The 22,326-nt window shown below is 45.1% G+C and overlaps 3 protein-coding genes across 3 annotated transcripts; 2 read left to right on the top strand and 1 right to left on the bottom strand.

Annotated features, from left to right (window-relative positions):
* Positions 1-110: 110 nt before the first annotated feature.
* Positions 111-1,688, bottom strand: LOC132837354 (histone H1-like). The gene has a single exon (XM_060857019.1). It carries the CDS (start codon positions 1,636-1,638, stop codon positions 991-993), a length of 648 nt encoding a protein of 215 aa, XP_060713002.1. The 5' UTR covers positions 1,639-1,688; the 3' UTR covers positions 111-990.
* An 11,778-nt stretch (positions 1,689-13,466) lies between these two features.
* Positions 13,467-14,387, top strand: LOC132837363 (late histone H2B.L4-like). Its single transcript, XM_060857032.1, has one exon. It carries the CDS (start codon positions 13,555-13,557, stop codon positions 13,933-13,935), a length of 381 nt encoding a protein of 126 aa, XP_060713015.1. The 5' UTR covers positions 13,467-13,554; the 3' UTR covers positions 13,936-14,387.
* Positions 14,388-21,578: 7,191 nt separating this feature from the next.
* LOC132837360 (histone H2A-beta, sperm-like) lies at positions 21,579-22,283 on the top strand. Its single transcript, XM_060857028.1, has one exon. The coding sequence runs from the start codon at positions 21,799-21,801 to the stop codon at positions 22,189-22,191; it is 393 nt and encodes a 130-aa protein (XP_060713011.1). The 5' UTR covers positions 21,579-21,798; the 3' UTR covers positions 22,192-22,283.
* Positions 22,284-22,326: the final 43 nt, after the last annotated feature.

The raw sequence follows: 22,326 nt of genomic DNA, 5'->3' as shown, positions 1-22,326 counted from the left end.
GTTGTTAGTTTTGGCGCTAATGTCGCCCCGAAATTCCTGCTCAACCACCCCCATGGTTGCAGCTGGGATAAGGTCAGTGAGCAGAGAGAGATTGTTTCTTTTTGAACCCGAGAATTGCTCATCGTTGCACTTTTTTTTTAATATTGATTTTATTTACAAAATAGTTTACAAAATAAAAACCATTTGCAGCCGGATACAAGGGACAGCAATTTTACAGCTGGAAAGGAGCTCTCCAGCTTTAATCTGTGTGAAACTCTCAATTTGAAACTTCGCTTCTTGACAATTGACGATGATGAGTGTTAGACAAATGCATCAGTCAGTTCCTGTGCACAGTCCTTACCGTCAGGGACAGCGGTGGGACGGGGGGAGCTAGTGTGTAACAGGCAGGAGGAAAGTGAGGGGTTTCTCACAGCCCAGCCGAACAACCGCCCTGAGTCAATCTAAACCCCCCCCCGCAGGTTTAAACAGCTTACAAACTCATACAGTGTACCCCGAGAAAGGGACAGAGTCTCCCTGTATCGGGACATCTTTGTTTCACCCAGATTGTAATGAGCCCGAACACAATGTGTCATTGCTGCCTGATCTGTCTGTAAGGGACAGACCGAAAGAACACGCCATGATAACATCCGCACCGCCCCAGCATCAAAACTGAACAAAGCATCATTCCTGGAAGGGTCAATGAAATACAAATACTGCAATCTGTCACATTGGGGTCCGGGCAGAAATACAAGTCGCGATGTGAAATAACCAGATGGGAGATCAAGAAACCCTCCCCGTGTGATCCCTTCCCCATTCTCAGGGTCTGTCCACTCACAAACTGTGGCGAGAGGGTGGGTCTGAGTAACTCAGTCAGATTAACATCTTGGGTATGTCTGCACTCGGCCCCGGGACAGGGACCATTTGATCCGGGGCTCAGCTCTTTCCTGAGAGATGTGGGTGGCTCTGAGAAGAGCCTTTGGGTTCAGATGGTTACATGTTACACCGACTGGTTCATTTCTTTGCTGCTCTCTTGGTCACTTTGGCCTGGGTCTTGGCTTTAACCGATTTGCTGAGGGGTTTGGGAGACTTGGGGCTCTTGGCCTTTTTCACCTTCTTCACGGAAGCCTTTTTCTTCGGCGCTGCTTTGATCACTCGCTTTTTCTTTGGCGGGGCTGCCTTCCCGGCGCCTGGTCTCTTAGCTGTCGCTTTCTTAGCTGTTGGTTTCTTGGCTGGGGATTTTTTCACTGTAGCCTTCTTGGCTGGTGTTTTCTTCCCGACCACTTTCTTGCCGCTTGCTGCTCTTCTCACCTTCTTGGCCCCTTCTGCCTTGCCTCGAGTCTGAGCGAGTTTGAAGGAGCCGGAGGCGCCCTGGCCCTTGACCTGAACCAGGGAGCCTTTCGCCAGGGCCCTCCTGATACACATCTTGATCTGGGAGTTGCGCTTGTCCACCTCGACCCCGCTTTTGTCCAACGCTTTCTTTATACTGAAAAGGGACATCCCCTTGCGATCCTTGGACTGCTCGACAATCCTCAGAATCTGCTCGCCCAACTTGGGACCGGCTGGTCTTTTCCTGGGAGACGCCGCCTTTTTCTTGGGAGCCTTGGCTTTGGTGGGAGCGGAGGCTGGAGGAGCCGTTTCGGCGGCTGCACTGTCGCTCATGTCGAGAACTCTGTGCTGAATCTCTCTCTCTCTCTCTGGGTGAGTCTGAACTGGGTCAGCAATGAAGCTGCTGGGGGGCGGCACTGAGCAACTTCAAGGCAGCGAGCGGACGGCGCAGAGACAACCTGCCGTCAGCTCCCTGCTCCTGCTGCCTCTCTGTGTTTCTCTCACTGTCTAAACTCTCCGATTCCTCTGAAATTCCGTATCTCCGGAGAGCCAGGCTCGGTCGCTCCTGTCCCTGACACGGGAAGGTTTGTGACTGAAAAGTTTTCACTCGAATAGACGGCTCCGCTGTCGAGTTAAACGCATTTTGCTGCTGCACAGATCCAGCCCTCTGAGCTGAGCGCTGACATTGTCGGTACTTTTCGACTGAAATCTTGAAATCAACAAATAAATTCCCTTGAATTCCACCTTTGGGGTCGAGTGAGGCAGCCGGGGGATAACTGGAAATGAAAATGTTTTTGATTCGCACAAGAGAGACTCAGAAATATCATAATATTCGCGGACACACAAACACAGTTACGTTCGACCAACCGACCCGCCCTTTTCCTCCAGTCTCTCTGAGACAATATTCACATCCATACAGTCACAGGCCAGTAATATCACCAAGTGGAAGGGTGGAAGGATAGAATTTCTCCTCCTTTCAGCCTTTGCTCCGGTGTCCCGGGAGTTAGTTGTAGTTTTCTTTTCTCCTCACTGATTGTTAAACTCTCATCAACTCTCCTGGTTACATCCTGAAATATTTCCAGGCGGTTTGTCAAGCTGGGAACATGGAAGTGTAAGCACAGGAACAGGCCTTTCAAATCCATGCTGACTCCATCAGAACCTGATCACCGTTTGCTCAAATGCTTTGCAATTATATCTTTCATTTTGATTTTTCCCTGGAGACTGACTGGTCTATAATTCCCAGTTGTATATCTCCCTCCGTATTCCATTGAATTGCTCACATTAGCCACCATCCGATCTGTTGAAATGAATGCAGAGCCTGTAGAATCTTGGAACATGAGCACTAATACACCCACGGTCCCTGAGGCCACTGTGGTAATTACTCTGGGGGGTAGATTATCAGTGTCTGGGATTTCTCAGCCTTCAGTCCTATCCATTGCCTCAACTCAATTTCCCAAATAATGCTGATTTGGTTCATTATCTCCATCTCACTAAACTCTGTGTTCCCCAAAATTCCCGCTGTGTTAATTATATCCTCTTTTGTGAACACAGAACAAGAGAAGATATTCAGTTGGAAAACCATTTTTGGTCCCCATTGTGGGCTCCCCCCATTTTAATTCTAAGTGAACTACGTTTGTCCTCATCAACCTGTGTGTTTTCCTTTCTCTCTTTACATACCTATCATAACTTTCACTTTTTAATGGTTTCTACAACCTGACTCTGTTACACCTTTGCTCTTCAGTAATCAATGCCTTTTTATCATTCTGTGTTGGATATTAAGCTGTCCCCAGGCTTCACGTCTGTCGGGGTTCTTTCCTTCACAATTTGGAGGCCTTTCCTTTGGATCAAAACTATCTCAGATGGCCCTTGTAAACTATAGGTTTGTAATTTGTAATCAGGGCACCTTCAAACTCATGACCACTTCTGTCTAAAAAAGGATAAGGGAAGCTGATGAAGGGGAACACCACCTTCATATCAGACAAGTTCACCTCCAAGGCACTCACCGTCCTGACTTGGAAATGTATTCCTTCTCCTTTACTGTCACTGGATCAAGAGCCTGGCACTCCCGGCTAGGTGGGGTCTATCATTATGGGACTCCATTCCTCATCAAGTTCCTGCCTGTGGCATGCCACACGCCTCCTCCACCACCAAACTCTCACCAGCCGAGGCCTGGTGGAAGAATGCCTCATCTTCACCTTGATAGCCTCCAACTACGCAGGGTTAATGTGGATTTCACCATTTTCCTCATTTCCCCTCAGCCCAACTCATTCCAGATCCAACCTTCCAGCTAGGCACCACCCTTTTGACCTGTCCTACCTGTCCATCCTCCTTCCCACCTATCCATTCCACCCTCCTCACCTACCGATCACTTTCACCCCAACTTCATCTACCTATCACACTCTCGGGTACCTTCCCCCCCAACCCCACCTGAATCCCAATTATCTCTCCCCCTCCTTGGGCCACCCCCTCATTCCTGATGAAGAGCTTCTGCTCAAAACATTGATTTTCCTGCTCCTTAGGTGCTGCCTGAATGGCAGTGCTTGACAGCTCCACACTCTCTGACACTAAAATCAGTCAGCTACTATAAGCTGGTATTTGCATCCAGTCACAGACTTGATATTACACACCTCTATCCAGGTAGGGCTTTAGCCCGGCCTCCTGACCAGAGATTCAGAAACTATCACTGTGACATCAGACACCCTGCAACATTGGTGCTGGGTCCACTGCTTTTCATTATTTCTATAAATCATTTGGATGTGAAAACAGAAGATATAGTTAGTTAGTTTGCAGATGACATCAAAATTGGAGTTGTAGTGGACAATGAAGAAGGTTATCTCCGAGTACAATGGGACCTTGTCCAGATGGGCCGATGGGCCGAGGACTGGCAGATGGAGTTCAATTTAGATAAATGGGAAATGCTGTATCTGGAACGGCGTATCAGGACAGGACTTATATATGCTGAAAATGTGTTGCTGTAAAAGTGCAGCAGGTCAGGCAGCATCCAAGGAGCAGGAGAATCGACATTCAGGCATGAGCCCTTCTTCAGGAATGGTATGGTCCTAGGGAGTGTTGCTGAGCAAAGAGACCTTGGAGTGTAGGTTCATAGTTTCTTGAAAGTCGAGTTGCAGGGAGATAGAACAGTGAATGAGGCATTTCGTACACTTTCATTTGGTGGCAAGAGCTTTGATTTGCAGAAGTTGGGAATTCATGCTGCGGCTGTAAGGGACATTGGTTCGGTCACTTTGGGAAGAGTGTGTGGAATTCCAGTCTCGCTCCTATCACAGGATGTTGTGAAACTTGAAAGGGTTCAGAAAAGACTTGCAAAGATGTTGCCATGGTTGGAGGAGTGGAGTTACAGGGTGAGGCTGGGATTGTTTTCCCTGGGGCGTTGGAGGCTGAGGGGTGACCGTATCGAGCTTTTATAAAATAATGAGGGCATGGATAGGGTAAACAGACAATGTCTTTTTCCCTGTGGTGGAGGAGTCCAGACCCAGTGTGCATAGATTCAGGGTGAGAGGGGTAAAGTTTAAAAGGGACCTAAGCAGTAACTTTTTACACAGAGAGTGGAAACACGTAAGGAATGAGCTGCCAGAGGACATGGTGAAGGCTAGTACAATTACAACATTTAAAAGGCATCAGGATGGCTGTATGAATAGGAAGGGTATTATAGCGTGATGGGGAAAGTGCTGGAAAATGGGACTTCTTTGGTGATGATAACTGCTCGGCACAGCCGAGTTATACCGAAGCATCTGTTTCCGTGCTGTACATCTCTCTGACTCTTTTAGCTGCATTTGCGAAAATGTCCCATTTAAGACCATAAGACATAGGAGTGCAAGTAAGGCCATTCGGCCCATCGAGTCCACTCCGCCATTTAATCATAGCTGATGGGCATTACAACTCCACTTATGCGCATTCTCCCCGTAGCCCTTAAATTCTCCTGACATCAAAAATTTATCAATCTCTGCCTTGAAGACATTTAGCGTCCCGGCCTCCACTGCACTCCGCAGCAATGAATTCCACAGGCCCACCACTCTCTGGCTGAAGAAATGTCCCCACATTTCTGTTCTGAATTGACCCCCTCTAATTCTAAGGCTGTGCCCATGGGTCCTAGTCACCTCACATAATGGAAACAATTTCTTAGCGTCCACCCTTTCCAAGCCATGTATGATCTTATAAGTTTTTATGAGATCTCCCCTTAACCTTCTAAACTCCAATGAGTACAATCCCAGGATCCTCAGCCATTCCTCATATGTTAGACCTGCCATTCCCGGGATCATCCATGTGAATCTCTGCTGGACATGCTCCAGTGCCAGTATGTCCCTCCTGAGGCGTGGGGCCCAAAACTGGACACAGTACTCCAAATGGGGCCGAACCAGAGCTTTATAAAGTCTCAGTAGCACCTCGCTGCTTTTATATTCCAACCCTCTTGAGATAAATGACAACATTGAATTCGCTTTCTTAATCACGGATTCAACCTGCATGTTTACCTTTAGAGAATCCTCGATTATCACTCCCAGATCCCTTTGTACTTTGGCTTTATGAATTTTCTCACCGTTTAGAAAGTAGTCCATGTTTGTATTCTTTTTTCCAACGTGCAAGACCTCGCATTTGCTCACATTGAACTTCATCAGCCGTTTCCTGGACCACTCTCCCAAACTGTCTCCATCCTTCTGCAGCCTCCCCACATCCTCAGTACTACCTGCCTGTCCACCTATCTTCATATCATCGGCAAACTTCACTAGAATGCCCCCAGTCCCTTCATCCAGATCATTAATATATAACGGCCCCAACCCTGAACCCTGTGGGACACCGCTTCTCACCGGCTGCCATTCCGAAAAAGAGCCTCTTATCCCAACTCTCTGCCTTCTCTCAGACAGCCAATCCTCAATCCATGCCATTTATTCTCACTCTCTGCATGACACTTTCGACAAAGCGTTAGTACTGATGGGAAGAAGTTCGGCAGGAATTTAATACGCAGACATGATGTTACCGAATGGTAGTCCACATTAGATGGGTCGAATGGCCGTCAGCTTGCCCGCTCCCTGATCGGATTGCGATGAAGCCGGGGGGAGGGGTTATGAACATGACCGGGGAAGGAGCTCCATTGGAGCTTCAGAAAGGGACAATGTCCCACCTTGAAACGTTCCCTGCCCTTTCCCCCCACAGCCACAGGAACTGGGAGAAAAGGGAATTGGGGAAATGACCAATTGCTGTTTGTTTCTGGGATTCAGTGGGGGAGAGCGGCGCATGCGCGAGGCTGTCCCTTCTCCCAAAGGCCGATTGTTCCTGCCGGGAGGAGCGCATGCGTGAGGCCCTGCGGAGCAGGAACTGGTCCCGGAACTTGGAGTGAGCGGGCTGTGGGGGGGAAGAGGGAGGTCTTTCCCGGGGTGTGTGTGTGGTGCGGGGGGCTTCTTGGGGGAGAGAGAGCGGGAAGGAGCTGCTGTGGGCCATTCTTGTGGTTTGCAATCCCCTGAACACTGATGGCAATTCATTGTTTGGCTTCTGTTTCAGGCTGTCTGTTGATATTGGGCAGTGAATAATGGATGCACAGACTATAATTGTGTGACAATCCCAGAAAGGACACGTACTAGACTCAACAGGTTCAAAGTTTCGAGTGAAACATTAGAATCAGCGCCTTTTTCCCTCAATCAGTATGTTGGCAACTTGATATTGGTGTATGTCACCATTGCAACTGCTTCTGGAATTCCCAGTCATGGAGGTGTACAGATGTTAGTTTCTGGATCTCACCCAATCGTTAACAAATGGGAATAAAAGAAAATGAGATGAGGAGCAAGTCAGGGAAAAAACTGGAATCAAAGTCTGGTTCTGTTCGAATTGCTGAGTTTCAAAAATCCCTAATGATTATTAACTGAATGGCCACACTGATCAGTTTGATCTTGCCTAACTTGGCTTTATGTTCATTTACAGCTGAAACATCTTCTGTCTCTCTCCAAGCAAATATTCCAAGGACCAAGGCAATGTAATATTTCCTCAGTACAAAGCTAAGTGTGATCAGCTGCTTCCAACAAACACCAGGTATGTTACTGCTGGCAGAGTGGAGAATTTCCTTTCCACAGTCTCAGACCAGATTGAAACAGACTTAGATTGAGTTCAGTTTCCAGAGACTTATCCAAACAAATAGTCAGACACAACAGTGGAAAGGCAAGTTTCTTTTCTCTCTCCATTCCCCATAGATGTCTTCCCACTTTCAATTAATATCATTCATAACGCATTAACATTCACACCATGTTTGAAGTGTTATAGGCTGACTCCTTATCTAAGGTACATAATTGGGAAGTAAATGAAGATTGTATTTAATAAGGGCATTTTAAATGTCACAAACCAGAAAGATAATGACATCACACTGTTACATCATTTCAACAGCCAAATATGACAATTAGTGAATCATGACTGAGCAGACACACATACACAAAGGAACTGGCTGATTCAGATCGAGTCCCAGAGACACTCAACGTATCGACACACAAGGTACAAAGACTAACAACAATGTACATCCATTTACATTGCAGGGAACAGACGTGACTGCATCCAAAATGTTTTACAAAGACAAGCACCTAATCCTATTCAGCCAGCATTCCATTTCAATAAGTGTGTCATGGCAGCAGAGGAGCTGCCAACCCCTCCTTTATATCAACAGAATTCTCACCTTGTTCACCTTGCAAGCAGAGAAACTATGTTTTCCCTCTGCCCAGCAATAAGTTTCTTTTTTAAAAAACTGTAGTGTAACTTTGTTCCCAAATTCACTTCAATCTTGTACAAAGAGTCCCACATGTCCCACCCTATGAAATATTACAAAAAAGGAGGAAAATAGAATGTCATTTCCTCAAATTAATCATACAATCAAATAATCACCTTTTATTCTGATGAAGAAAGATCAATTAGCCAAGCCTTGTAATTTGTAAATTTTCTTCACATAGAACATTGAATGTTACAGCCCATTACAGGCCTTTCACCCTTGATGTTGCACTGACCTGTGACACCAACCTGAAGCCCATCTAACCTACACTATTCCATTATCATCCATATATTTATCCAATGACCATTTAAATACCTTCACAGTTGGCGAGTATACTACTGTTGCAGGGAGGTCATTCCATGCTCTTACTGCTCTCTGAGTAAAGAACCTACCTCTGACATCTGTCCTGTATCTATCACCCCTCAATTTAAAGGTAATTTAATTCACATTCATACACATCCCCTCATGCTAGCCTTCACCATCCAAGGAAAAAGGTTCTCACTGTCCACCCTAACAAATCCTCTGATCATCTCTTAAGTCACATCTTAACCTTCTTCTCTCTAATGAAAACAGCTTCATGTCCCTCAGCCCTTCCTCATAAGACTTTGCTTTCATACCAGGCAATGTCCTGGTAAACCTCCTCTGCACGCTTTCAATGTTTCCACATCCATCGTATAATGCGGTGACCACAAATGTAGGCAATACTCCAAGTGTGTCCTCCCCAGAGTATTGTACAGCTGCTAAATTTACCTGAATGGTTTAAATCTTCCCCACTGTATAACAGAAAGCACAATTCCTTTTGCTATTGACATTCCCACCAAAGAGCATCAGAGACTACTGCCAATGCCTTGCACCGTCACACTACTGAACAGGGTTTTATAATATTCAGAATAGAACAATGAAATGAACTAGCCAGTTCTTTTTCCTGTAGAAGGAATGCTTTGGTCAGTCAGCTGCAATACAGTTTATTTGTTTGTTCCCCTTTCCCTCACACATTAACAACAGAATGTAACACCTATCCATTTCTCAGCATTATTCACAAAAGTATGCAACTATTCTCTGAGAAAAGCTGATGGCATCCTGAAGAACAGCCCCTGATATCATTCCTTCCAGTTAGACTGTGTACTGAAGGAGTGAGAAAACTCTTCAAATTTCCATGTCACAATCCATGACCCAAAACAAATGAACTGAGCAGAACTGACAGGCAGAGATTGATAACTAAATTCACAGATTCACAAAGCAGAAGCTGGCATGTACAGATTGATGACTATACTGACACATTCACAGGGAAGAAGTGTACAAAAGAAGATCGATAACTGTAGTTTCCTGCTCACATTACAGAAACATGTATATATAGATTGTTGAGTACAGTTTCTAACACATAGTACAAACTGAAAAGGAGAAATTGGTTACTATATTTACATACTTATATAACAGACTGGCAGGGACAAATTGCTAAGCACGTTCACATACTTACAACACAGAAGCTAATAGAGAAAGATTGATAAATGCATTCACACATTCACCTAGTGGATACTGAAAGTTACAGATTAATAATTGTCACTGCACACTCAGATACACAGAGCTGAAACTGTCAGGAACAGGTTGGTAAATATACTCAGACATTCACATCGTAGTTACTGACAGAGAAAGTTTGATAACAAATCTATCATGTCGACATAGCAGAACCTGACAGGAACAGATTAATAACCATAATACTCCTAGTGTCACACTGTATCAATAACTCATCTCACATTTTCACAGAGCAGTACAGATCAATAACTATATCAGATTGACAAGCAAAACCTGACAGGTATAGAATGACAACTATCCTCACACATTTGCTGTTAGAAACTGAAGATAACGACGCTCATATTCACATGGCAGACACAGTTACAGCTTGATAACTACAGTCACCCATTCACATTGCAGTAACTGACAGGGACAGATTGATGATGACACCCACACATTGATATGACAGAAACCAACACAGGTACAGATCGATAGCTAAAATCACATATGGATGTAGCACAAACTGACAGGTAGAGACTGATAATGGCAGTGTAATTCATATTGCAGACACTGAGATTGATAACTACACCCACATATTCACATAGAAACTGACAAGTACAGGTTTGATATCCACAGTCACACATTCATATTGCAGTAACTGACAGGGATCCTCCCTATGAAATATTACAAAAAAGAAAGAAAACAGAATGTCATTTTTAGAAGTTATCAACATAAGTTTTCCACTACATCCTGAGATATACATGATGATGTTCCAGAGATTTAGTCACTTTTATGTTTTTTTTGAACACCTCTAGGACCTTCTTTACTGTCATGTGTACTGTTTTCAAGACATCAATATTTATTTCCCCAAGTTCCCTAGCCTCCATCTTTACAGAATGATAACTAAGTTCATATATTCAAATAGGAGAAATACACACATGCACAAACCCAAAACTGACAAGATCAGATTGATAACCACACTGTCAGATTTACAGAGCAGAAACTGACGGGCACAGCACGATACCTGCTTTGATATATTCACAGAGTCGAGTCTGATAGATACATATGCATGACACAACTCATGCATTCACCTTGCGGAAACTGACAGGTATAGATTAATCACTACACAAAGCAGAAACTAACCGGAAAAATTTGATAACTACACTGGCATAGGAGAGACCGACTGTACAGATCCACTCTCACATATTGATATAGCAAACAGAGATTAATTGGCACAGATGAGGTCATGCATTAGTTGGGAAAACACACACATTGCATTGTGAAAACTGACATGTCCATGTTGATAACTATATTTGGATGCTCACATAGCAAAGACAGATTGATAACTGCACTATATTCACAAAGCAGAATCTGATAGGAAGAAATTAATAATTTTATTTTGATTTGGACATAGCTGAAACTGACAGCTTTATAAATTGATAACCTCATTCACATATTCACAAGACAGATACTGACAAGGAATAATTAATAAATACACTCATATTCACCAAGCAGAAACTGACTGGTAAGAGACTGATAGCAATACTCATTCTCATAGGTGAAACTGCTAGATATTGGTTGATATGTGCACTATTATTCACATAGCAAACACTCACATGGACGGATGTATTACTTTCTCAGATATACAGAAGAGACACTGACAGGGACAGATTGGTAATTACACGCCTCTTGTCAATAACAGAAAATCACAGGAACAAATCAATAATAACACTCCCCCTTTCACGTAACATAAACTCACAGATACAGTTTGTTAGCTACACACAATTTCACACAGCAGAATCTGAGAGGTGCAGATTGATAACTGCCTCACATATTGACTTGGCAGAAAATGGTAGAGATGGATTCAAACATGTGCTCACAAATTCACGTTGAAGAAACTGACTGGTATATGCAGAGAAGATCTTCTGGCAAGTACAATTTGATAAAGACACTTAACTTTGAATAGAGTCTCACACGTATCTGACAGGTACAGAGTGACAAATGTATCTACACATTCTCAAAGCCAAACACTGACAGTTACAGATTGATAACAACGCCCTCTCTCACGTACCAGAAACCAGCAGGGACATTTGATAACCATACACTCACTTATTCACTTTGCAGAGACTGACAGGAATATTTGCTTCTGATATTCTCATATTTACTCAGCAGAATTGGTTGAGAATAGACTGACAATTACACACACACATATTCAGCAAGAAAAACTGACAGGTATCGATTGGTAACTCTATTTATAAATTCACACAAAGTCTGACAGGGCAGATCAAACTTAAACTCAGATAAACTCATAGGTACATAAACTTTGACAGGTACAGATTCAGAGAGCAAAAGCTAATAGTGAAAGATTGATAAATTCACTTTTACATTGGAAAGACTGGCAGGAATAGATTGATAAATGCACCTACATGCACAGAGCAGAAACTGATAGGTACAGATTGATAACTACATACATGTATGCACACATCAGAAAGTGACATGGACAGAGTGATAACTACATTCACATATTTGTATTGCAACAACTGACAGGGACACATTAATTGACCATCACTTGTTCACATGACCAACCTGACAGGCATAGACTGAAAATGACAGTCTCGTTCACACAGCAGAATCTGATGGGCAGAGATTGATAACGGCACTCTCACATTCACATTGGCTGCAACTGACAGGTACATATTGATAAATGCATTGACACATTAACAAACCAGAAACAGATCGGTACAGACTATTACTGACCCTCTTAGATTAACAGATCAGAAACTGACTGGGACAGGCTGGTAAATAAACTCTTACATTTACATTGTAGAGGCTGACCGGTACATATTATCAGCTGTATCTGAACAAATTCCACCATTTATAGCCCCATTGACACTCGCACTATTTTGAAGATGGATAGACTGAATTCTCATCCAAAATATACACTCAGGAACTGCAACAAATCTGGAGAAAGGGAGGACTGCAGGTGCTGGAGATCAGAGTTGAGTGTGTACTGCTGGAAAAGCACAGCAGGCCAGGCAGCATCTGAGGAGCATGAGAATCAACATTTTGGGCATAAGCCCTTCATCAGGAAGGGAAGGGCTTCCTGATGAAGGGCTTCTGCCCGAAACATCGATTCTCCTGTTCCTACGAGGCTGCCTGGCCTGCTGTGTTTTTCCAGCACTACGCTCTCGACACTGAAAGAAATCATTTGTTTTATTGAATTTCTCTTTTTGCCAAGTGTGTTTATTGGACATTACTATATTAAAATTCATGTGATCAGCAGAAAATAAAAGGCACAGGTCCCAATACATCAGTTCCCTTTTATTCAGGGCGGTAATCAAAGTAAAACTGACAGTGTTACACACACAGGCAGCTATTCTGAGGAATGTATGAATAGTTTGGGCCTATTCTCATTGGAGAATTGAAGAAGGGTGTGGAACCTTAAGGGGAAATGGAAACTGAAGGGGGCTGACCGATGAGATGCTGGTAGAATGTCCTTAATCTACAGAGAGTGTAGAGCAAGAAACACAAACCAGATGCAATTGCCAAGTAGTTCCACCATTTCCAGGAGAGAAACACACTCCCTGTCAGATTGCACTGCACTTTGTCACTTGGCGACAGAAGTGATGCCAATTTTCAAAGGGATGAGAAAAGAGAACCATTATTAAAAGATGCAGGATAAATCGGAATTAGGGTCTCACAATTTAGAGTGAGCTCGGAGGTTGATCCCTGCTCAAGAGTTCGGTTTGTGTTCCCCATGTCATTGCAGATCCTGATAGATCCACATTTTGGGATTCTCTGCAGGTCAGCATCGTGTCCCACAGTAACCAATCAGAGCGAGGTGAATATTTCCTGTAAGGCAGCCAATCAGAGAGCAGGCCTTCCCCATCCCTCATTAGCATTACTGACGCTGTCAGTGTATAAAAGGCGAGCTCGGAGCCCGCTTTCCCCTTACACTGTGTGTGAAAGGGAGCGGCAGGATGGCGGATGAGAAGAAAGCACAGGCAGTCCCCAAAAAGGGCGCTAAGAAAATGGTCAAGAAGCCGGCAGCGAAGGGCGTCAAGCAGAGGAGGCGGCGGAGGAAAGAAACTTACTCCATCTACATCTACAAAGTGATGAAGCAGGTTCACCCCGACACCGGCATCTCCTCCAAGGCCATGAGCATCATGAACTCGTTCGTCAAAGATATTTTCGAGCGGATCGCGGGGGAAGCTTCCCGCCTGGCCCAGTACAACAAGCGCAGCACCATCAGCTCCCGGGAGATCCAGACCGCCGTGCGGCTGCTGCTGCCCGGGGAGCTGGCCAAGCACGCCGTGTCGGAGGGCACAAAGGCGGTGACCAAGTACACCAGCTCCAAGTGAAGGGCAGCATTGGAGTGAAAACCAAAACCCAACGGCTCTTTTCAGAGCCACCTCCACCTTCCGTGAAACAGCTGAACTAGTATCGTTCTGGGTATGTACGGTGAATGTGACCACGGTATTGGGGTTGGATGAAGATTGTGTCAATGAATGAGTGCCCGCCGACCCTCTGCGCGCCTTATTCTCGGATATATTCCTGTATATCCTGTAATCCCTGCCCGGGAGGGAGATCATGGTAAATGCCACAGTCATTTCTCAGCTGCTTCCGCGTTACTCGATCAGTTCAGGAGCAAAAGGTCCCTGTGGGGTATGAACCCCGAGTTTCACTCCCTACAAACCAACCCACCCGCCGGCAGGCAAAGGAAATGTTTCCCCCTGCGTCCCATTTGCCTTGGTTTTTATTTCCAAATCTCCATGCGAGTATTGTCCGGATGCAGAATGCTATAAATGCTGCCGGGGAGACATTTAGTGGGCGGCACGGTGGCACAGTGGGCGGCACGGTGGCACAGTGGTTAGCACTGCTGCCTCACAGCGCCTGTAGACCCGGGTTCAATTCCCGACTCAGGCGACTGACTGTGTGGAGTTTGCACGTTCTCCCCGTGTCTGCGTGGGTTTCCTCCGGGTGCTCCGGTTTCCTCCCACAGTCACAAAGATGTGCGGGTCAGGTGAATTGGCCAAGCTAAATTGCCCGTAGTGTTAGGTAAGGGGTAAATGTAGGGGTATGGGTGGGTTGCGCTTCGGCGGGTCGGTGTGGACTTGTTGGGCTGAAGGGCCTGTTTCCACACTGTAAGTCTAATCTAATTCCAAATGATCTGCACTAACCCCAGAACAGCAGCAAGACTGGCCCCGTAAATGTGGGCCTTTTACTGATCTCTGATCGAGTCCAATAGGGAGGGCAACTTGAACATCTTCCCGAAAGGCGGTGTTCGCTGTTAACGCGCCCACGCCGGAGAACGTTCCCTGATGTTTGATCAATATAACCGGGTGCTCCTGAAATGGGAAGGAAAGGATTAGTTGCACATTGCAGTGTTTGGCGCCTTTTTTGTTTCCGCTGAGCTTCAAGTTCAGAAAATCCCATTCCAGATCAGAAATGGGCAGATTGAAGTGGGCGGGGGAATGGGGTAAAGGGAGACTGTGTAAAGTGTACATTTTTAAAGTAGAATTAACTCGAGTATTCGTGCATTCTTCCGTGTTAAAGTATCCCCTTTCCATGACATATTGGCGGGCTTTTCAAATTGGAAAGAAAGCGGTTGATGATGTGGGGCCGGGAGCTTCCGCCTTCCTCCCCGGGCCCCCTCCGGATTGGCGAATGGAGCAGTTCCCTGTTTGGGAATTGAAACAACGTTTAGGGGGATGTTGGAGAGGTTTGAAGGAGAATGGGTGACCTTTAGGGGAAAGGAGAACTTTCTGAAGGGAGTTGGGGCAGGAGATGCTGGGAAAATGTCACTGATTAACATTTTATTTTCAAATCTCCATGCGAGTATTGCCCGGATGTAACATGCTGTAAATGTTCCTGTCTGCTGTCAGAGACAAACTTTCAAAATGTAAGGGACACAGTTTAGAATATGAGGCGAAGAAAGAAATGTGGAACTTGCTGATCTTGTTATTATTTCACAGCGAGCCGTTGGTGATGGTTTATGAGCTGAGGTGAAGACTTGATAACCATATGTCGTCTTTTAATTAGATAAGGGAGTCTCTGGGTATGGGCAGCAAGCAGGGACATGTGATTCAAACCATAACTGGAGCAATTTGTGATCATTTCTTATGACAGAATACAGAGGGGCATTTGAAAATGCCACAAAAGTCTGACTTTTGTGATGGTTTTCATAGAGATGTACAACATGGAAACAGACCCTTCGGTCCCACCTGTCCATGCTGACCCAGATATCCCAACCCAATCTAGTTCCACCTGCCAGCACCCAGTCCATATACCTCCAAACCCTTCTATTCATCTACCCATCCAAATACCTCTTAAATGTTGCAATTTACCAGCCTCCACCACGTCCTCAGGCAGCTCATTCCATACACGTACCACCCTCTGCGTGAAAAAGTTGCCTCAAATGTCTCTTTTATACCTTTCCCCTCTCACCCTAAACTGATGCCCTCTAGTTCTGGACTCCCCGACTCCAGGAAAAACACTTTGCCTATCTATCCTATCCATGCCCCTCATAAATTTGTAAAACTCTATAAGGTCACCCCTCAGCCTCTGACCCTCCAAGGAAAACTGCCCCAGCCTGTTCAGCCTCTCCTTGTAGCTCAAGTCCTCCAACCCTGGCAATATCCTTGTAAATCTTTTCTGAACTCTTTCAAGTTTCACAGCATCTTTCTGAAAGGAAGAGACCAGAATTGCACACAATATTCCAACAGTGGCCTAACCAATGTCCTGTACAGCTGCAACATGACCTCCCAACTCCTGTACTCAATACTCTGACCAATAAAGGAAAGCATATCAAATGCCTTCTTCACTATCCTATCTCCCTGCAACTCCACTCTCAAGGAACTATGAACCTGCACTCCAAGGTCTCTTTATTCTGCAACACTCCCTAGGACCTTACTATTAAGTGTATAAGTCCTGCTAAGATTAGCTTTCTGAAAATGCTGCACCACGTATTTATCTGAATTAAACTCCATCTGCCATTCTCAGCCCATTGGCCCATCTGGTCCAGATCCTGTTGTAATCTGAGGTAACCCACATCGCTGTCCACTACACCTCCAATTTTGGTGTTTTCTAAAAACTTACTAACTGTACCTCTTATGCTCGCATCTAAATCATTTACATAAAATGACAAAAAGTAGAGGGCCCACCACCGTTCCTTGTGGCACTCCACTGGTCACGGGCCTCCATTCTGAAAATCAACCGTCCTCCACCACCACCCTCTGTCTTCTACCTCTGAGCCAGTTCTGTATTCAAGTAGCTAGTTCTCCCTGTATTCCATGAGATCTAACCTTGCTAATCAGTCTCCCATGGGGAACCTTGTCGAACGCCTAACTGAACTCCATATAGATCGCATCTACTGCTCTGCCCTCATCAATACTCTTTGTACTTCTTCAAAAACACTCAATCAAGTTTGTGAGACATGATTTCCATGTCTCACAAACCATGTTGACTATCCTGAACCTGTCCTTGCCTTTCCAAATACATGTACATCCTCTCCCTCAGGATTCCCTCCAACAACTTGCCCGAGGTCAGGCTCACTGGTCTATAATTCCCTGGCTTGTCCTTACCACCCTTCTTAAACAGTAGCACCACGTTAGCCAACTTCCAGTCTTCCGGCACCTCACCTGTGACTATCGATGATACAAATATCTCAGCAAGAGGCCCAGCAATCACTTCTCTAGCTTCCCACAGAGTTCTCGGGTACACCTGCTCAGGTCCTGAGGATTTGTCCACCTTTAACCGTTTCAAGACATCCAGCACTTCCTCCTCTGAAATCTGGACATTTTGAAAGATGTCACCATTTATATCCCTACAGTCTATATCTTCCATATCCTTTTCCACAGTAAATACTGATGTTAAATATTCATTTAGTATTTCCCCCATTTTCTGAGGCTCCACACAGGCCGCCTTGCTGATCCTTGAGGGGCCCTATTCTCTCCCTAGTTACCCTTTTGTCCTTAATGTCTTTGTAAAACCCCTTTGGATTCTCCTTAATTCTATTTGCCAAAGCTATCTCATGTCCCCGTTTTGCCCTCCTGATTTCCCTCTTAAGTATACTCCTACTTCCTTTATACTCTTCTGAGGATTCACTCGATCTATCCTGACTGTACCTGACATATGCTTCCTTCTTTTTCTTAACCAAACCCTCAATTTCTTTAGTCATCCAGCATTCCCTATACCTACCAGCCTTCCCTTTCACCCTGACAGGAATATACTTTCTCTGGATTCTTGTTATCTCATTTCTGAAGCTTCCCATTTTCCAGCCGTCCCTTTACCTGCGAACATCTGCCTCCAATCAGCTTTTGAAAGTTCTTACCTAATACCATCAAAATTGGCCTTTCTCCAATTTAGAACTTCACTTTTAGATCTGGTCTATCCTTTTCCATCACTATTTTAAAACGAATAGAATTATGGTCACTGGCCCCAAATTGCTCCCCCACTGACACCTCAGTCACCTGCCCTGCCTTATTTCCCAAGAGTAGATGAAGTTTTGCACCTTCTCTAGTAGGTACATCCACGTACTGAATCAGAAACTTGTCTTGTACACGCTTAAGAAATTCCTCTCCATCTAAACCTTTAACACATGGCAGTCCCAGTTGATGTTTGGAAAGTTAAAATCCCCTACCATAACCACCCTATTATTGTTACTGATAGCTGAGATCTCCTTACAAGTTTGTTTCTCAATTTCCCTCTGACTATTGGTGGGTCCATAATACAATCCCAATAAGGTGATCATCCCTTTCTTCTTTCTCAGTTCCACCCAAAAAACTTCCCTGGATGTATTTTTGGGAATATCCTCCCTTAGCACAGCTGTAATGCTATCCCTTATCAAAAATGACACTCCCCCTCCTCTTTTGCCTCCCTTTCTATCCTTCCTGTAGCATTTGTATCCTGGAACATTCAGCTGCCAGTCCTGCTCACCCCGAGCCATGTTTCCGTAATTGCTATGATATCCCATGTTCCTAACCATGCCCTGAGTTCATCTGCATTCCCTATTAGGCCCCTTGCATTGAAATAAATGCAGTTTAATTATTAGTCCTACCTTGTCCCTGCCTGTTCGACTCACGTCTGTTCTCAGCTGTACCCATCTCAGATTGATCTCTTTCCTCACTATCTCCCTGGGTCCCATCCCCCACCCACCACCACCACCTGACTAGTTTAAATCCTCCCAAGCAGTTCGAGCATATTTCCCTGCCAGTATAATAGTCCCCTTCCAATTGAGGTGCAATCCGTCCTTCTTGTACAGGTCACGTCTACCCCAAAAGAGATTACAATGATCCAAAAATGTGAATCCTTCTCCCATGCACCAGCTCCTCAGCCATGCACTCATCTGTTCTATCCTCCTTTTCCTGCCCTCACTAGCTCGTAGCACTGGGAGTAATCCAGATATTACTACCCTGAAGGACCTAATTTTTAATATTATACCTAACTCTCTGTAATCTCCCTTCAGAGTCTCAACTTTTCCCTTCCAATGTCGTTGGTTCCAATGTGGACAATGGCCCCTCTCCCCCGTGAGAACATTCTGCACCCTCTCTGAGACATCCTTGATCCTGGCACCAGGGAGGCAACATACCATTCTGCTTTTTCTCTGCTGGCCACAGAAACATCTGAGTGTACCTTGGACTACAGAATCCCCTAACACAATTGATCTCTTGGAAGCCGACGTACCCCTCATTGCATTAGAGCCAGTCTCAATACCAGAAACTTGGCTGTTTGTGCTACGTTCCCCTGAGAATCCATCACCCCCTACATTTTCCAAAACAGCATACCCATTTTGGAAATGGGTATATCCACAAAAGACTTCTCATCCGGTTTCCTCCGGGTGCTCCGGTTTCCTCCCACAGTCCAAAGATGTGCGGGTCAGGTGAATTGGCCATGCTAACTTGCCCATAGTGTTAGGTAAGGGGTAAATGTAGGGGTATGGGTGGGTTGCGCTTCGGCGGGTCGGTGTGGACTTGTTGGGCCGAAGGGCCTGTTTCCACACTGTAAGTAATCTAATCTAGCTGCCTACCTCTCTCACCCTTCCTGGAGTTAACCCATCTATGTGACTGTATCTGAGACTCCCCCCCCCCCCACCCCCAACCTTTCTATAACTGCCATCCATCACATACTGTAGCTGTTGCAAATTCCTCATGGCTTCTATTTGTCTCTCCAACCGATCCCTCTATCTAATAAGATTTGCATCCAACAGCATTTATGGCAGATATAATCTGCAGTAACCCTTAAACTCTCTTTAAATTCCCACATCTGACAAGAAGTACATATCACTGCAAAGGCTATTTTTGCTCCTTCACAATCTACAGACCCAGAAAATAGCACCGTCTAGTCTGCCTTTCTCCCTTTTAAAATGCTATTGTTTTGACTTTTTTTGTCCCTAATCTCTGTCCCTTACTCTGGATACATTGTTAATGATTTGGAGATGCTGGTGCTGGGCTGGCCTGTACGAAGTTTAAAAATCACACAACACCAGGTAATAGTCCAACAGGTTTAATTGGAAGCACAATCTTTCGGAGCGCTGTTCCTTCATCAGACAGTTGTGTAGTAAACAATTGTTAGACACAGAATTTATAGCAAAAGTTTACAGTGTGATGTAACTGAAATTATACATTGAAAAATACCTTTATTGTTTGATAAGCCTCTCTTCTGTTAGAATGACCATGACAGTTTCACGTCTTTCAGATGAAAATCACAAAATTTATTTTAAAAGTTACATTCTCAGGTTAACTGGTGTCAGGCCAGATAAGATGTTGAAGGTGTTAGCCCTCTGTGTTCTGTTGTCTGTGTTGGAATGTTAAGACTGATTCTAACCTAACAAATGAGTGAACAGAGTCGAACATGGATTCATGCAGTTTTTGAGCAAAGTTCAAATTCGCCTCACAAACACAGATGCACATATGGGTTTGTGGGAAGTGGGGGTGGTGAGGTGGTGGTGTGTATTATGAGTGTCTGAGAGAGTGAGTGTGAGTGTAAAGGTGTCTAAGTCTGGGAGAGGGTGCATGTGAGTTTGGGAGTGTGTCTGTGTGTAAAGGAGCGTGTGTGTTGGAGTGTCCCTCTGTATAGTGCAATGGTAGTCACCAGTAGTGTGACATGCACCAGAGGTCCCAGTTGAGCTCCTCCCTATAGGTACCAAACGTTTACAAAAATGGTTAACAGACATGCGCATTAAACTGAGAAATGCTAGAAGTCTCTACATGGAACTACAATACAAATAACTGAAATTGCAAACTCTTGAGGCGGGGTGTTGGATGGACGGGGTGAGGCCTTCATAAACAACCTCTCCCTTCTCTGTAGAGAGACAGCAGATTAAACCCCAGAGTCAGTTCTCATTTATTTGTTCAAGTTACTAAAACGCCGAGGTGGATTGTTCACATTTAATTTCACTCATTGAAAGCAAAACATAAGCGCCCACATTCTTCAGTCCCACGGACAGATGCCTTTTAACATCTGCATTTTATTTTCATTTCCAATGCGCGGGTTGAATGGAATTTTTCAGGATTGCAATAAAAAGCCTTCCTCCAGCTGTCAGTGAGAGGCTTTCAAAGTGAACCGAGATAACACCAAAATAGGTGCCGGACTGAAATGGGAATTGTGGTGCTTTTGTTGGATCTAATCTCCAACAAGAAGGGAGGAAGACTTTCAAACATAGTCTAAAAACGGTGTTTCCAGTTGGTACGCTGAGCCGGAAGAACGTTCCATGTCGTGGGTGCTATTGAAATGTGAAGTGAAAAGACAAGTTGCAGACTGCAGTGTTTCGCCGGATTAGTTTCAGCTTCAATAACCCACTGTCAAGATCAGAAAAGGATAGATGTGGGTGGGCAAATGAGGGAGACAGAGATCGTGTAAAGTATACATTGGTATTCTTAATGGGAAATTAACATATGAGGATTAGGAATTATTCCTTGTGAAACTTCCTCAATATCTTGTACCTGATGTTTCAATCTAAAACATTTTCCTTTCTTTAAATTGGCGGGCTTTTCAAATTGGAAAGAAAGCGGTTGATGATGTGGTGCCGGGAGGTTCCGCCCTCCAGCCCGAGCCCTCTCCGGTTTGGCGGATGAAGCAGAAATCTGATTGGGAATTGAAACAACATGAGGAGATGGTGAACAATGTGACCAATCAGCAATGGCCGCCTCCCCAATCCCCACCGAAGGTAGAAGAGGCTGCAATGTGGGCGGATTGCAGCATTCTCTGTGGAAGTGCTTGTGACAATGTCTGGAAGAGGAAAGGGCAGTGGGGGCAAAGCTCGCAATAAGGCCAGGTCTCGGTCATCCCGGGCTGGCCTGCAGTTCCCGGTGGGCCGTGTTCACAGGCTCCTGAGAAAGGGCAACTATGCTGAGCGGGTGGGGGCCGGAGCGCCGGTCTATCTGGCTGCGGTGCTGGAGTATCTGGCGGCTGAAGTGCTCGAGTTGGCTGGGAACGCGGCCCGGGACAACAAGAAGACCCGCATCATCCCCAGGCACCTGCAGCTGGCCGTGCGCAACGACGAGGAGCTCAACAAGCTGCTGGGAGGGGTGACCATCGCTCAGGGCGGGGTGCTGCCTAATATCCAGGCCGTGCTGCTGCCCAAGAAATCCGCCGCTGCTGGGGCCGCGAAAAAGTGAAGGCACCGTTCTTGAATCTGACAGCCCAAAGGCTCTTTTAAGAGCCACCCACAGCATCTGGGAAAGAGAGGAGACCCTGCCAGCTAGCCGATTAATGTTGCCTTTTAATGTGAAGAGTCCAGGATTTGGTCATTG

This window comes from Hemiscyllium ocellatum, chromosome 49 (assembly GCF_020745735.1).
Source record: "Hemiscyllium ocellatum isolate sHemOce1 chromosome 49, sHemOce1.pat.X.cur, whole genome shotgun sequence".
NCBI classification, from domain to species: Eukaryota; Metazoa; Chordata; class Chondrichthyes; order Orectolobiformes; family Hemiscylliidae; genus Hemiscyllium; species Hemiscyllium ocellatum.
This window is presented reverse-complemented; position numbering and strand designations above follow the sequence as displayed.

Bases quoted from the DNA above. Each gene is read 5' to 3' on its own strand.
- LOC132837354 (XM_060857019.1), bottom strand. From the start codon at position 1,638: ATGAGCGACAGTGCAGCCGCCGAAACGGCTCCTCCAGCCTCCGCTCCC.
- LOC132837363 (XM_060857032.1), top strand. From the start codon at position 13,555: ATGGCGGATGAGAAGAAAGCACAGGCAGTCCCCAAAAAGGGCGCTAAG.
- LOC132837360 (XM_060857028.1), top strand. From the start codon at position 21,799: ATGTCTGGAAGAGGAAAGGGCAGTGGGGGCAAAGCTCGCAATAAGGCC.